General features: G+C 33.8%; 2 protein-coding genes across 4 annotated transcripts; both read left to right on the forward strand.

Annotated features, from left to right (window-relative positions):
* The first annotated feature begins 171 nt into the window (after nt 1-171).
* On the forward strand, nt 172-1,949 carry LOC106762140 (N-terminal acetyltransferase A complex catalytic subunit NAA10). Of its 3 annotated transcripts, XR_002667968.1 has the most exons (4): nt 172-530; nt 746-1,028; nt 1,286-1,419; nt 1,657-1,947. XR_002667968.1 is itself a non-coding variant. In XM_022781266.1 (3 exons), exons 1-2 carry the CDS (start codon nt 231-233, stop codon nt 1,019-1,021), a joined length of 576 nt encoding a protein of 191 aa, XP_022636987.1. In that variant the 5' UTR covers nt 172-230; the 3' UTR covers nt 1,022-1,028; nt 1,286-1,949. The 3 variants fall into 3 exon arrangements, 2 of the variants coding, with proteins under 2 accessions (XP_022636987.1, XP_014501362.1); XM_022781266.1 differs by having other exon boundaries at nt 1,286-1,949; XM_014645876.2 differs by lacking the exons at nt 1,286-1,419; nt 1,657-1,947 and having other exon boundaries at nt 173-530; nt 746-1,213.
* A 4,084-nt stretch (nt 1,950-6,033) lies between these two features.
* Nucleotides 6,034-13,838, forward strand: LOC106762139 (beta-glucosidase 42). The gene is made up of 13 exons (XM_014645875.2): nt 6,034-6,306; nt 7,500-7,566; nt 7,677-7,735; nt 8,102-8,177; nt 9,896-9,970; nt 10,049-10,136; nt 10,839-11,064; nt 11,460-11,575; nt 12,174-12,388; nt 12,470-12,504; nt 12,680-12,779; nt 12,945-13,053; nt 13,440-13,838. The coding sequence occupies exons 1-13, from the start codon at nt 6,193-6,195 to the stop codon at nt 13,633-13,635; spliced, it is 1,476 nt and encodes a 491-aa protein (XP_014501361.1). The 5' UTR covers nt 6,034-6,192; the 3' UTR covers nt 13,636-13,838.
* The last annotated feature ends 319 nt before the right edge of the window (nt 13,839-14,157 follow it).

Here is a 14,157-nt window from a genome sequence, read left to right on the forward strand (position 1 = left end):
AACCTAATCCTCTAATACCACAACACATCATAAAACATTAACTTTTTATTACGTAATTATCATTAATTTTTTTAAGTTATTGAGCTAATAAAACTAACAATAAAAGGAAAATAAATATAAAAAAAAGGTCCAAAATTAGCATTAATCGTTATATTTATTGGGTGCAGTGTGGTGTTACATAGTGAAAGAAGCGATAGGTAGCAAAGGGTGTTAGGGAAAGGGGAAAGAAAATGGTGTGCATAAGGAAGGCGACGGTGAAGGACCTTCTGGCGATGCAGGCGTGCAACCTCTTCTGCCTTCCTGAGAACTATCAGATGAAGTATTACTTCTATCACATCCTCTCATGGCCTCAGCTTCTCTACGTCGCCGAAGACTACAACGGTCGCATCGTCGGCTACGTTCTCGCCAAGATGGAGGAGGAAACCACCGACTGCCACGGCCACATAACCTCCCTTGCCGTCCTCCGCACCCACCGCAAACTCGGTCTCGCCACCAAACTCATGACCGCCGCACAGAACGCCATGGAACAGGTACATAACCACTCCTATCTTTCGATAGATCAATTATATTGCCGAAAAAAATATTCAGGGACTAAAATCACTTATAATTAAAAATTGAGGGAATAAAATTGGGGATTTAGGGTTCCATTTGTGGATTTTGTAAAATATGGAACCAAAGTTAAATCAGGCTAAGTATATTTACATATATTTGTTTTCTCGGTCTTGTATTGGATTCTCCCACACAGGTGTTTGGTGCCGAGTACGTGTCCCTGCACGTGCGCAAGAGCAACCGCGCGGCCTTCAATTTGTACACCGAGACCTTGGGGTACAAGATTCATGATGTGGAGGCTAAGTATTATGCGGACGGAGAGGATGCTTATGACATGAGGAAGCAGCTCAAGGGGAAGCAGCAGCATCAGCAGCACCATCATCACCACCATCACCATCACCACCACCACCATCACGAACATGGAGGCATGTGTTGTTCCGGAGAGGTCAAGGGGAATGCCAAAGCCACCTGATTGAATGGTTAAGTCGTGGAAAGAAATGGGACTTTTAGTTTGAATTAGTAGGCTGTGGTTGAATTGTGTTGTGCAAACTTGTTGTAGATTTATTGGGCTGTGTTGCCTCATTTTGATATAAATTTTTTCTTTGCTGTTTTGGTTTCCGCTTTGTGATGCCTGAATGAATAATAGGGTTGCTGTGATTTGGTATCTTTGTTGTTTTTTGTCATGGGAATTTATTTTCACTTGAGGACTTGCTGTGAGCAGAGTTGTTAATTGCAGGTACTATAGATTGGTGTCGTGCTATGCGGAGCGGCATTGATCTACTGGAGCTTCATTTGTTTGGCACCATGGTGCGTGCCAGCATAGCTGTAGCTGTTGTGGCCACTACTGTCTACAGTTTTGCTGGGAAAAAGGTTTGTTGGTTGTTCTACTTTCTTCATAGTAGCGGTTACTACTTTGTGTTTATGTCACTGTAGCTGCATGTTTTGAATTGGCGATTCATGCCAGTACCTGTAGTTAATCACTAGGTATGAGAGAAATCGAGGATAAATATTTGCAGTACCAAGGTCCTTATCAATGGACTGTTACTTCCTTGCTGTGGATAAACTAAAATTGAGTATTTTTCATTTCTGATGCAAATCGGGTGGAAGAATTGGGTGATTATGGAGTCAGTATAACAAGGATCTTGACGAAGAAAAGATGCTTTTATTTTCAAATTTGAGGTGGTTCTTGGAGTATTTCAAAGTAAATAATTTAGTGCACTAATTTAGGTATAGTATTTGAAGTTCCTCTTTGAAGATTGTAACCTATTGCAGGCAAAAGTAGAACTGTGTAGAGATCCAGTTTCTTCAGAGGTTTTCCTTTTACTTTATTTTTCTTATTAATACTTGTAGTAGCAGCTAATCCGCATCGTAATTTCAATTTAAAGAAACATTCTTTCACCCGGGACGTGCTTGTATTGTTCATTAAGATCTTCGTTTTCAATTATTAAATACAAAATAAATATGTTTTGAGACATTGGCATATGTGTCGAAGTGTTTGAGGCATTCGAATGTCGAAATGTCTATACATGTTTAGTGAAGAAAGAGAATGTCTAGGAAATTTTAAAGCAAGATTTTGAATCCAAGAATAAAGCAACGTTCTAAGAAGAAAACATAAGAAAACATGCATTTTCTGTTATATTTCAATATATGTTATAAAAAGTTAGAAATGATGTATCAAATAAAGTTAGATAAACAAATTTATGTTATCTTATCAGTGAAGTGCATTGGTGAAATGTATTAAATATAATTTATACCGAATAATGGTCTTTTTTATCCTTATCATATCTTAAACGATATTAAACAATATTAATTGATGACAACCTTAGCTTCTTGTAACAAGTTGCTTTCAAAAATAGAAGATATGACACCAATCCATCTATTGAATTTTAACTTTTCTAAAATTGTATTTTCTTTCTTTTTGAATGTTTTCCTTACTAACCTCAATTTAAATCTTTGTTTTTCTCTATCTAATTTGCTTTGGTATGTACTACCTTTTTTCTAATTTATTTGGGGGAATAAACAAAATTTGAAAGGGTTGAAAGAATATTATGAGGTTAGAATTTATATTGGATCAATTATTTTAAAATTTATTTTTATTTTCACTTTAAGTAAATATATCAAAATTTTAGTAGAAAAATCACATGTAATTTTAATAACTGTTTTTTTATAATAGATTTTGATTTTATAAAGTTTGTGTAACATCTCAAAATATGTGTATAAATCATATTGAGTGGAATGCATCATATGTAATAAAGTAAAGCAGTCAAGAGTAGAGTCAGATGAAGTATATATAATACAGTCATCCAAAATGAAATGTAAAAGCTCTACATATAGTCATAGAGTCTTTCAAAAGGAAGTGAGATAAAAGAAAACTAAAGTATATACATATGAACATAAACATCCTAACTACTCAGCAGTGTCTAGAGTCTCAGCGGCATCAACTCCATCTAATACTTGTTCCAAAGGAACCTCTGCAATCTCTACTCACATCCAAATTTGGATGATCATTGCAAAAGAAAACAAACACAGACAAAACAAACAATACACACGCAAGGGTAAGCTAGAATTCAAAAGAATACAAGTCCAATACAATTTAAACAAAGTAAAATAGGCATACAAGTAATCGCAATCACAGAAATATAGTTTTAATAAGTTATGAGTTATAGTTTTATTGGATAGTGTTAGACTTAGACTCGTCCGGACCCAGAATGAATATCGAGCTATGGCGAGTTATGCACTTGTGGTGGCCTCTACTGCTTTGCAAAGCCATTGTCAATGGGTTTCACCCTACCACACACAAGGTTAGTCCGTTATCACTCACCTTGACCCATATACAATGGAGACAACCAAGACTAGGACCCTCTACTACTCTTCACCACATGAATTAATCTTCTCTAAGTGAGATTGAATAGTCATTAGAGCATTAAGGGCAACCCCCAAGACTGAGCTACCTATATTCATTCCAGAACTTAACTTGAATCACTCATTCTTGGCCCATATAAAATGGAGACACCCAAGATTGAGCTTCCAATATTCATTCTCATAACTTAATTTGATCTCACCTAGAGATGTACTTAAATCACATTACATTCCACATTGACTTTACTTACTTTCATACTTTTGATTTCATACCATGAATGATTTATATTAGTTTAGTTTCTTACAGAATTAAACACGAATCAATCTCATAATACTGAAAGTAATCATACAAAATAAACAAGAAAAGATACCTAGATCATCACACAAGAAAGGAAGAGAAAACAAGAATTACATATTTTCAGAAAAAACATCACTTATTAATACAAATATCTTTATAATCTTAAATTACCAATACTTAGGTAATTCAAAAAACTTGGAAACCCTCACCAATGGCTCCGAAAGGGTCAAAAAACCCCAGAACGACCTAAAGAACGTCCAAAACGGACGTCCGGAACCCCACAAACTATCAAAAACAAACATGACAGCAGAAAATGGCGCCCAAGCGCGAATTATGCAGATTTTTCTGCATAATTGAGCAACTCTACCCCCTAAATTTTGTTTTAGGCCTTTTGGTNAACTTTGGACACTCCTAACTCGAAACACAAGTTGAATCTAACTTGTTTGAAGTCTCACACATCATCCTAACTCAAAACTCTAAGAGATATGCAAGGAAATTGGATCTAAAACTCTAATATGATTCACCTAGGAGCTCAAACTCAAATCTACCACTTGTAATATGTTTTTGGCTGGTTTAAGGTTCTTGACAAGTAAAAAATGATTCATCTAAGTGATCTAGATGGCCTAAAACCACTCCTAGCCCCAAATTCACGAAATCACTACCCAAGTTCCCTAAATTGACTCTAATGTTGAAGTTAACTTAGCCATTTGCTTACAACCTACAGAAACTGAATACTCACCCTTAAACCATAAAATTCCCATTACACACATAGTCATACAATTCAAAATTAATCACCTATTAGTTCATACCAAACACAGACCATAATCATCTATATCACACATGCACTTTTCATTCGGTTCAACAGTAAGGTAATTCTTCAATTTATTCATACATGCATAAAAAATATAATAGTTCTACCAAAAAAAAAAATCAAACAATGATATCATTATTTTCCAATCAAGAACTTAGAATCTAGCTTCCCTTACCTGGGTTTTTAACAGAACTTAACCCAATTTCAAATTTGCCACCCACCGAATTGCGATGGAAGCCTACCGATCACAAATTGGAATTTAGGAGCAATTCTTAGTGTCTAACTTAAGTCAGAATTTGATGATGGAAGTTTGTAGATACATGCAACAACCCCAATTGCATGATCAATACTCAAATTTCATGAAAGTGAAAGAGGTTTACACTTACCGGTCAATTTGAAGAATTTGATCGGTAGGAGATGAAGTTCTCTGCGTTGCAATCACTGGGGCACCTTCAATTTGCAAGTTCTCTGGATCAAGAAAGCTTAAGATTAGAGAGAAGGCAGAGGATGTAAGTGAGGTGTTTCTAGAGAAAGAGTGAAAATGTGAAAATGGCTTGGTGTTTGCAGCAGAGATGTTTTAGAAAAAAAAGGTTCTTACAGTTTGTTAGTAAACTTTAATAAAAAGTATAAATATTAAAATGTTATTTTTGTGTTAAGTCAAATATCAATAAATTTATAATAATTTATCCAAATTCAGTAATTATCATTTATTACTTTAAATTTTCGAATGCTTCTCGTTTTTGTTATAAAACCTTAATTAAGAATTCAAATTTTGATGAGTGTTAATTGAGTTTTCAGTTTTTAAAATACGATGGAATTTGGTTCTTTTTACTAAGTTTTATTTATTTAATGTTATCTGATAATTCAAAATAAATGTAATTCAATTTTTTTCAAATTTCTTTAAATAAGGTTGGAATATTTCTTTTTCAGGTCTATATAAGCCACTTGATGGTGTACACGGAACGTATTAATTAGTTATTACTCTTTTGTAAATGACCTTTTTGCCACTTTCAATGTTTTTTCCTTTACTAAAAATAAGTCAATGGTAATTTCTTATAATATTTTAATTTACTAATTCATGTTACTAATATACTATTAATTTTCTCTCATTATTTTTGAAACTACCAATTATTTCCTTATATGTTAAGAGTATGAATATAATTTCTTTGAACAAAATAAGTGGAACACCTTTAACCTGACGGGATATTAATCTGTTACATTTGTCGCTTAAAATGTATATTTTTTAAAACACTATATGCTATATTATTATTGATTTAAGTTGTTAGTAATTAATAAATAGTTATTAGTAATAAATATTTTTTTTTGGATTTTATTTCTTGTAGCAAAGTAATAAATTATTTGAATTGTGCAAATTAACATGGTTATAGGTGCGTACATGTATAAAGTTTTACTTTTTAAGAAAATTTACCCTAACACAACAAATTAATTTATTACGAAATTTTTTTGTTAAAGAATAATAAGTAAATTTAAATCTAGTTTTTTTCAGAAGATAATGAGATGATACCGAACAGTACAGCGATGTCAAATGTTGTGTGTGGTCGTGTTATTGCTTGAGTTGAGTCTATAAAAACCGTTAACGAAAAGCAGAAGAATCTTTGGAATCACTGAACTGAAGAAGACGTGCCGAGAGAGAGAGAGAGAGAGAGAGTTGAAAATGGTGAAGAGAGAGGAGTTCCTGAGAGAGAATGACCACAACGAAAACTCTTCTGTCTCGCGCAGCGACTTCCCTCCGAACTTCGTCTTCGGAGTTGCCACTTCTGCATACCAGGTTCCTGCCAATGAAGATTCATTCTTCCAATTTTTTATGTCACTTTGAACAGCATTTTGCTGCCAAATGTGATTGCCTTGATTTTTTGTTTTACCTCTTTAATCCTATTAAATTTATTCGGTTGGTTTATGTTTTTAGCAAAAAGAAGAAAGAAGAAACAGAAAAGGTTGTGTTGTTGTTATTGAACTTTCTGTATGGATGTAATGTAGTGAATCTAAATCATGACAGTCGAAGAGTACACAAGAACGTCTGCCAGATATTTATTATATAATGTAATGTAATGTTTTGTCCTGTTTTAGAGGTTCTGTTGTTTCCTTTTCTTACTTCTATATATAGAAAATATGCCAAACTTTTGGAGATGCTGTATACATTGTGTTGATACATACTTTGTGTATTGAAATAAAGTTGGTTTATTCTTGTTTTTGTGTTTTTTCTTATGATTCTTGCGAACCCAACAACCTTTTATTGTTTAAAAAAAGTCGCTTCAAGATGATCTCTGATTTGGCTTTCTCTGGATTAGAGTTGTCGTTTGGGGTACTGTAAGAAGTTTATGTTGTAGTTTGATTATACTTTATTTTATTGTTTTTCTTTTCTATAGATCTAGTTCTAAGGTTTCAGTGCTTGGACACAACTTTATGGGAGAATACTTGAATTTTTCTACTGTCAGTGTTCAACTTTGATGTGTCTAATGATAAAAAAATGACGTGTTTTTACAAAATTTTTACGTAGCATCACTTAATTTAATTTGCAAACATTTACTGCACCTCATCTAATTCATCTTGTCATTGAACTTAGAAATTCTTGGTCTTTTTAACCTTTGTAGTTCTTCCTTCTTCGGTTGAGGATACACTGCAGTGCTTAGTTTGTTCGATCTTTTTTACTCATTTTTCTTTAAACATAGGCTTCCTCTAATTTCTGTTAAGCATATCCTAAATTTGGCTTTGATCAAGAGGAAATTCTATGATAGCTATAGAGCCAAACTAGATGAACATTTATTCAAAATAACTTGTAACGTGTACTTATCATTAAAGACAAGGTAATATGATATAAACTATTCTTTGATAGGGAGATCTTGCATCCATGTCTTTTGGCCAATTACTTGGAGAATGAAATATATCAAAATAAGTAATTTCATATTTATAACTGATGGGAAAGTTGTTCAATTAGACATTAAACTACTTGGTAATTTATAGATAGAAGGTGGTTGCAAGGAGGGTGGTAGAGGTCCTAGCATATGGGATGCCTTCTCACACACTGACGGTATGAGAACTTTTTCCTTGATATTAATAGATTGTGAAACTCTTCAATATCATTTTGTTAATGGCAGCCCTTCATGCTTTATTACTTGTTTGTCTTTCTTGTTTTATTAGGAAAAATTCTTGACAAAAGCAATGGCGATGTTGCAGTTGATCATTATCATCGGTACATGGTCAGTAACAGTTTTCTTTTTTATGTTTGACATTCATTTATTTCTTTTTATATATTGCTGTTGTCAATTTATTTTGGGCTAAACTACATTGCTCAAGAAATGTTTCTTCCTTGGAGACTGGCTTTTTCTCATGCATGCATCTTTTTTCTTTTTACCAGTTCATTGATAATTTCGCACCTGTTTTCTCTTCGGAGCTAAATACTTTTAGTTGGAAAGTCATTGACTCTATTTTTTTCTTGAATATGGAGGGATATATGAAATTTTATTTAGGGTATCTTATAATTATTTCTGTGAAGTATTAACTGCTGGTTTGCCTTCTGCACAAATTTTCAAATCTTAACATTATGAATGTATTAATCGTAACAGGAAGATATTGATCTAATAGCCAAGTTGGGATTTGAAGCTTACAGATTTTCCATTTCGTGGTCTCGTATTTTTCCTGGTAAGCTATACTATCTATGAATTTTAAACGTGCTTTCTATATGGTTAGTAGTTTCATAAGTCATTTTCGATGTCACGACATCATGAATCCTGAAAGTTTATCTGTTTAAGCATTACTTAGTCAGTAGCTTATATATCTTTTTGCTCCAAATATATGTTCATTGTTCACAAATGTTGACCAAAAGATTATTTATAGATTGAGAGGGAGGGGACTAGTTGGGAAAACATGTTATGTGTGTCATTTCCTAAGACTGAATCACAGGTCAAGGAACTTATTGGAAGTCCCATATCGACTAGAGATAAGGCAAATTCATAGTATATAAAGTGGGTGCAAACCTTATCCTACAAGTCGATTTTGTGGGGTTGAGTTAGGCTTCAAGTCCACTTATATCATGGTATCAGAGCCATCATTAAAAGCCTATCCTAGCGATATTTGTTGTTTGTTGGACATATTGTTCCACCCGCTATCGGACCACCCATTAATGTCTAGTCTCAACTCGATATGTATATACCTCGACGTGAGGGGAGTGTAAAGTGGGTGTAAACCTCACCTTACAAGCTGGTTTTGTGGGGTTGAGTTAGGATTCAAGTCCACTTCTAACAGAACTAGAGGCTCCTTGCGATCTATAGTGGAAGCAAAGAGCAAAGTTTTCCTTGTTTGAAGCACTCCTAAACTAACACAGAACATTTTATGAGAAGGAAATATTTTTTTTATGACTATAGTTCCAGTGTGCCTTTTTAAAGCTACGATATTAATTAAAGATCCTAACTTCACATGATGCATATGTTCAGTCCGTGTTTTTCTGTATTAGATGTCATCAAAAGCATAAATGAACTTATGAAAGTGCTAGTACAAGGCTTCATTCATCAGACCTTGAATAGTTGAAGGGGGATTGGTGACCCCATATGGCATGACAAGAAATCCAGAGTCTCCATGCTTGGTTCAAAATGCACTTTTCTTTTCTCCATGTTTGATGGTGCTTTGCTTAGTCACACATGACTATGAGTTTCTTCATCTCCAAGACCAAAGAATTTGTGGGAAAACTCATCTATTTATCTCACAGTAGACTATAGTTTGCTTATGCTGTGAGTGTGTTCAGTTAATTTATGCATGATCCTTGAGAAAGACACTTGTAGATAGTGAATCAAATTCTTCAGTATTTGAAGGAAAGTTATATAATTATAGAAATAAGGAGCTGATCCTACATACTCAAGAATATCTAAATTATGTGTTATTTAGAAATGTTTTTAATTTATTCCTTTATCATATCTTTATTAGTAGAGGATATCAAATCTATTGTATTTATTGTATTGATTCATTTTTCTCAATGTAAATAAAACATCCATGCTGTCTCACAAACACACTTCTTGCTCAATGTTACTCTTTCTTGCTTGCATTTTAACAGCAAGTATGGGAAGAGGATTGGTATTTAGAAGAAAGGGTATTGTCAATGGAAGTGTTTACAAATGTAGATTATGCAAGGTCATTTGTTGATAGAAGGTCCACCCAAGGGCATTTCATGGTTTTAGGAGTAAATTAGGTGATACAAAGAAGTCAAAAAACTTTGAAAACGAACTGATTTCACTAAATGAGTCCATACTTGATGAGACACTTCTCATTCTGAAAATGGTATTTGTGTTGTTTCATTAGTGTATATAGAAACTAACGACTCTTTGGATTTATCATTTTGTTGTATTGTAATGGTTGTTTTGGTGTAGATGGCTTAGGAACCAAAATCAATGACGAAGGGATAACTTTTTATAACAACATTATAAATGCTCTTCTTGAAAGAGGTATGATCTGCATGCAGCTACTTTACCTTATCTTTTTATCTTTTAAAAGAATTAAATTAAGTTTCTATTTTCCAACAGGCATACAACCTTATGTAACTTTGTATCATTGGGATCTTCCTCTGCATCTTCATGAAACAATGGGAGGATGGTTAAATAGACAAATCATGTAGGTTTCATGTAATTGAGTTTTTTATTTTACTGTCTGTTTCTTTTCAAATAATCATAAAATTGATTTGTATTTTGCTTGAAAGTTAGTTTGAGATAGTAACCTATTTATGTGGAGCTGGAATGAAAATGGATGCACATGAAGAGTGTGCCAAATGAAAGTTTTGTGATCTGTTCTCATTTAAGCTAAAATTACAAAATCAAGCAGTCTCTATCTAGAGCATTTTTTAGTTGACTCCTTTGAGCAATAAATCTAAGAGGATGCTCCGTGTAGAGCTTCATTAAGATTCCTATGGAAAAATGCATTCTTGATATCAAGTTGAAAAAAGGTCAGGTACCTAATCATTAAGGAAGTATGATGAGATTTGATTAATAAAATAACATTTCGTACGAATGCTAAATTGAGACAACTTCGATCTGAGTTAAAATCAATCGTCAAGAATGATTTACAGATTGCTGAATGTCTTGCTAAGTAAATATGCTATGCATGGACACTTATTTTTTTACATTACCAAGCCTTAAAGAACCTGGTTTGAGTCAACTAATTTATATTCGGCGTGGTATATTTATTTTAGTGGCCTTGAATACCTTATGCTGTTTTTGACCCACTATGCTTTCATAAAGCCTAGCTTTTCTCATCTTAATGATTGATTTTCAATATTCTATTATTGAATGGTGTAAATTCTGATGTGGCACTTGCCAGAGAGTATTTTGCTTTTTATGCAGACACTTGCTTTGCTAGTTTTGGTGATAGAGTGAAGAACTGGATGACTATTAATGAGCCACTTCAAACTGCGGTCAATGGATATGATACTGCAATTTTTGCTCCAGGAAGACGTGAGAATGCTCGTATAGAGCCATACTTGGCAGCACACCATCAGATTTTAGCCCATGCAGCAGCTGTTTCCATATACCAAAAAAAGTACAAGGTGCACGGCTGTACTCATTTATTTCTACTCAAAAATTGTATTTACAAGTTGGATTACTTTTATTTTGTGCACTATTTATTTTATTACGATGCTTTCCCCACTCCTCCCTCCCTCCCCTGTGTATTTTGTTGATTTTCATTTATTTGCCTATTTTTCTATTTTGCCAACTTGATTTTCTGTATTTAAATTATCTGCATATGGTCTGATCTAACAAAATATTAGTAGAAAGCATAGAAAAAAGTGTTGTAGTGAAAAGGTGGATTTTGGTGGAGACCAGTGCAGTTGATCGATCCATATATCCGTGAATTTTGTTCATCACTAATTTAATGCTCTGACCACATTAAAAAAATGTTTCAAAGGTAAAATTTTATTCTTTTTAGTTCTTGATGATCTAGGAAAAACAAGGGGGACAAGTGGGCATCGTGGTAGATTGTGAATGGGCAGAAGCTAACTCTGATAAGATTGAAGATAAATCTGCTGCTGCAAGGCGCCTGGATTTTCAGATTGGCTGGTAGTTCCTTGTGCATTTGTTTCATATTATTATGTGGTTTAATTACATTTTTTCAATATGGTTATCAAGAATATGAAAGGAAGACGCAACTCAATTGAGAAAATTATAGTCAGCAAATCGTTTTTTTGGCTATGAGTGTTTTTGTTTGTGGTATTTTTTCCTTTTTTTTTTTAAGTTTCCTGCCATTTAAGATGAAATTAGCTCCTCTATTTAATAGTGGAATACGATCGTTTTCTACAAAAAGCTTTTGCTGCTATAGCCTCCAACTGCTACTCACTTTAGGGAAAATTTATTTCAATGGAACACCACCATTAGAATTCCTTATCATAATCTTATAAACTGTTGAGCTTATTCAACTGAAGAAGGTCTCGATTTGAAGCTTTTCCTTTGTGTTTTTCTACTTAACACCAGAAAGTTAATGAAGACAAACCATATCCATTTTTTGTTTGACCCTGATGCACACTGGAAATTGAAGATGAATGAAAACTGAAGAGAACAACAGAAAGTAGGATATGAGGCTTGCATAGGTTTGCTGGTGAAGTCATATCTAGCCTTGGTATGAGAGGCATGCTTTTGCTAAAATATGATTTGAACCCAGGTACTTGCATCCACTGTATTTCGGAGACTATCCTGAGTCTATGCGTGAACGACTTGGAGACCAACTTCCCAAGTTCTCTGAGGAGGACAAGAAACTTCTCTTGAATAAATTGGACTTTATTGGTCTAAATCACTATACGTCAAGGTTTATTTCTCACGTGACAGAAAGCGATGCAGGAAACTACTACTACAAGGTGCAGGAGACAAAAAGGATTGGTAATAATTGAAAACTTTTCTCATTTTGTAAAATATCTTCCAGAATGAATTCTCCTTGACACGTGTGCTTCCTGTCATTAGTGGAATGGGAAGATGGTGAGACCATAGGTGAGAAGGTGTGTATTCTCCCTCATTCAATGTGCTTGTTGTAAGATTAGGCTCAAACTCTTTCTCCAACTAATAAGAATTAGGTGTCTAAAATTTAATCACATTGTTGATGGGCTTAACTATCATCAAATACTATTAGCCTGTGTTTAGCAAAACAAAATATTGATTTTTATTGTGTAACAGGCAGCATCAGAGTGGCTTTATGTTGTTCCCTGGGGTCTTCGGAAGGTTCTTAATTACGTATCACAAAAATATGCTACTCCCATATTTGTGACAGAGAACGGTACGTAACTATACTTATCCTTCCTATAAATTTGGCAAGAAAACAGATATATAAACAAGTAATGAAAAAATGCCAAAAATTGTTTGATACACAAAAATATTCATGTGCACGAGTACATTTATAAAATCGTTCTCTTCTATCTGAGGCCGGAATTCTCTTTGGCAGGTATGGATGACGAAGATAGTGATGAGTTGCAGTTACATGAGATGCTAGATGACAAACTTAGAGTTCGCTATTTCAAGGGATATCTTGCATCAGTTGCTCAGGCTATAAAGTGAGTTTGCCACTTTCTACATACAAGCCATCTGCTTCAATTAAACCTTTTTATTTCACCAACTAACGACAAATCTCGTAGCCAGAAGCATCTTATATTGTGATTGATGCCATATGACCACATTTTACTTGATATTGTTATGCCGTGTTCGTTTTTCTTGCATTTAGGTTTTTATTCTTGTCTTGTTCGTATATCTTTGAGAAGTTAATGATTGATAAAAAGGTTAGCACACAAAAGTACTTATTGAAATTGTATGTACTTTTCTGGTATATCCCTCACCCTTTCCTTTATTACCACGATATTCATATAATAAGGTATATGTGAGAATAGAAAGAACCCTAAAGAGGATCTTTCCCTTAAGTTTTGTGTATGATTTGAATGCACAGGGATGGAGTAGATGTGAGGGGCTACTTTGCATGGTCTTTACTGGACAACTTTGAATGGGCTCAAGGTTATACCAAACGCTTTGGATTGGTGTATGTAGACTATAAAAATGGACTCAGCAGACATCCTAAGTCATCTGCGTATTGGTTTTCACGGTTTCTGAAAGCTGGGGAAAACAAGAATGGTAAAGAAGAGTAATTGAGTTTCTTCACTGGGTCTTGCTAGCTACAAGGAATTGAATAAAAATAAGAACAAATTCCACCCATATCAGTAGTTGGAAGCTTTGTGTGCTATGTAATGTCATTTCTCTACATTTTCATTTTTTTCTCAGTATCCAACTTCATTACCAAATCTGTCAAACCCCTCTTATTTTCATATTTATTTGCTTGCTTTTCATGTGACTGTCGCAAGTAGAGATGTCATAAAACTAAACTCAGTTATAATTCACTTCAAGTACTTATATTTAAGATTCAATTTTTAAAAATTTAAATTAATACAATAACACAGGGTAATTAAAATTAAGTTTGTTTTATACAATTGAAATTCTGTTCAGTATATTAATTTGGTTAAGCGTAATTCTTTTAACAACCCTAATTAGACGCGGCAAAGGTGGCCATACCTACCTTCACACCAAAGTCAACGACAGAAGTTTCACACATAATCAAAATATTCAAAATAAACAAAAGCTGTTACCTTTTTTTTCGAGAACACACCCAAAGT

This window comes from Vigna radiata, chromosome 5 (assembly GCF_000741045.1).
Source record: "Vigna radiata var. radiata cultivar VC1973A chromosome 5, Vradiata_ver6, whole genome shotgun sequence".
Classification (NCBI taxonomy): Eukaryota; Viridiplantae; Streptophyta; class Magnoliopsida; order Fabales; family Fabaceae; genus Vigna; species Vigna radiata.

What these genes read in the sequence shown, in the direction of transcription:
- LOC106762140 (XM_022781266.1), top strand. Translation starts at nt 231, where the DNA reads ATGGTGTGCATAAGGAAGGCGACGGTGAAGGACCTTCTGGCGATGCAG. An exon ending in CACAGAACGCCATGGAACAG is followed by an intron (nt 531 to 745) that starts GTACATAACCAC and finishes TCTCCCACACAG; the next exon opens with GTGTTTGGTGCCGAGTACGT.
- LOC106762139 (XM_014645875.2), top strand. Translation starts at nt 6,193, where the DNA reads ATGGTGAAGAGAGAGGAGTTCCTGAGAGAGAATGACCACAACGAAAAC. An exon ending in GTGGTCTCGTATTTTTCCTG is followed by an intron (nt 8,178 to 9,895) that starts GTAAGCTATACT and finishes GTTTTGGTGTAG; the next exon opens with ATGGCTTAGGAACCAAAATC. An exon ending in TCAGTTGCTCAGGCTATAAA is followed by an intron (nt 13,054 to 13,439) that starts GTGAGTTTGCCA and finishes TTGAATGCACAG; the next exon opens with GGATGGAGTAGATGTGAGGG.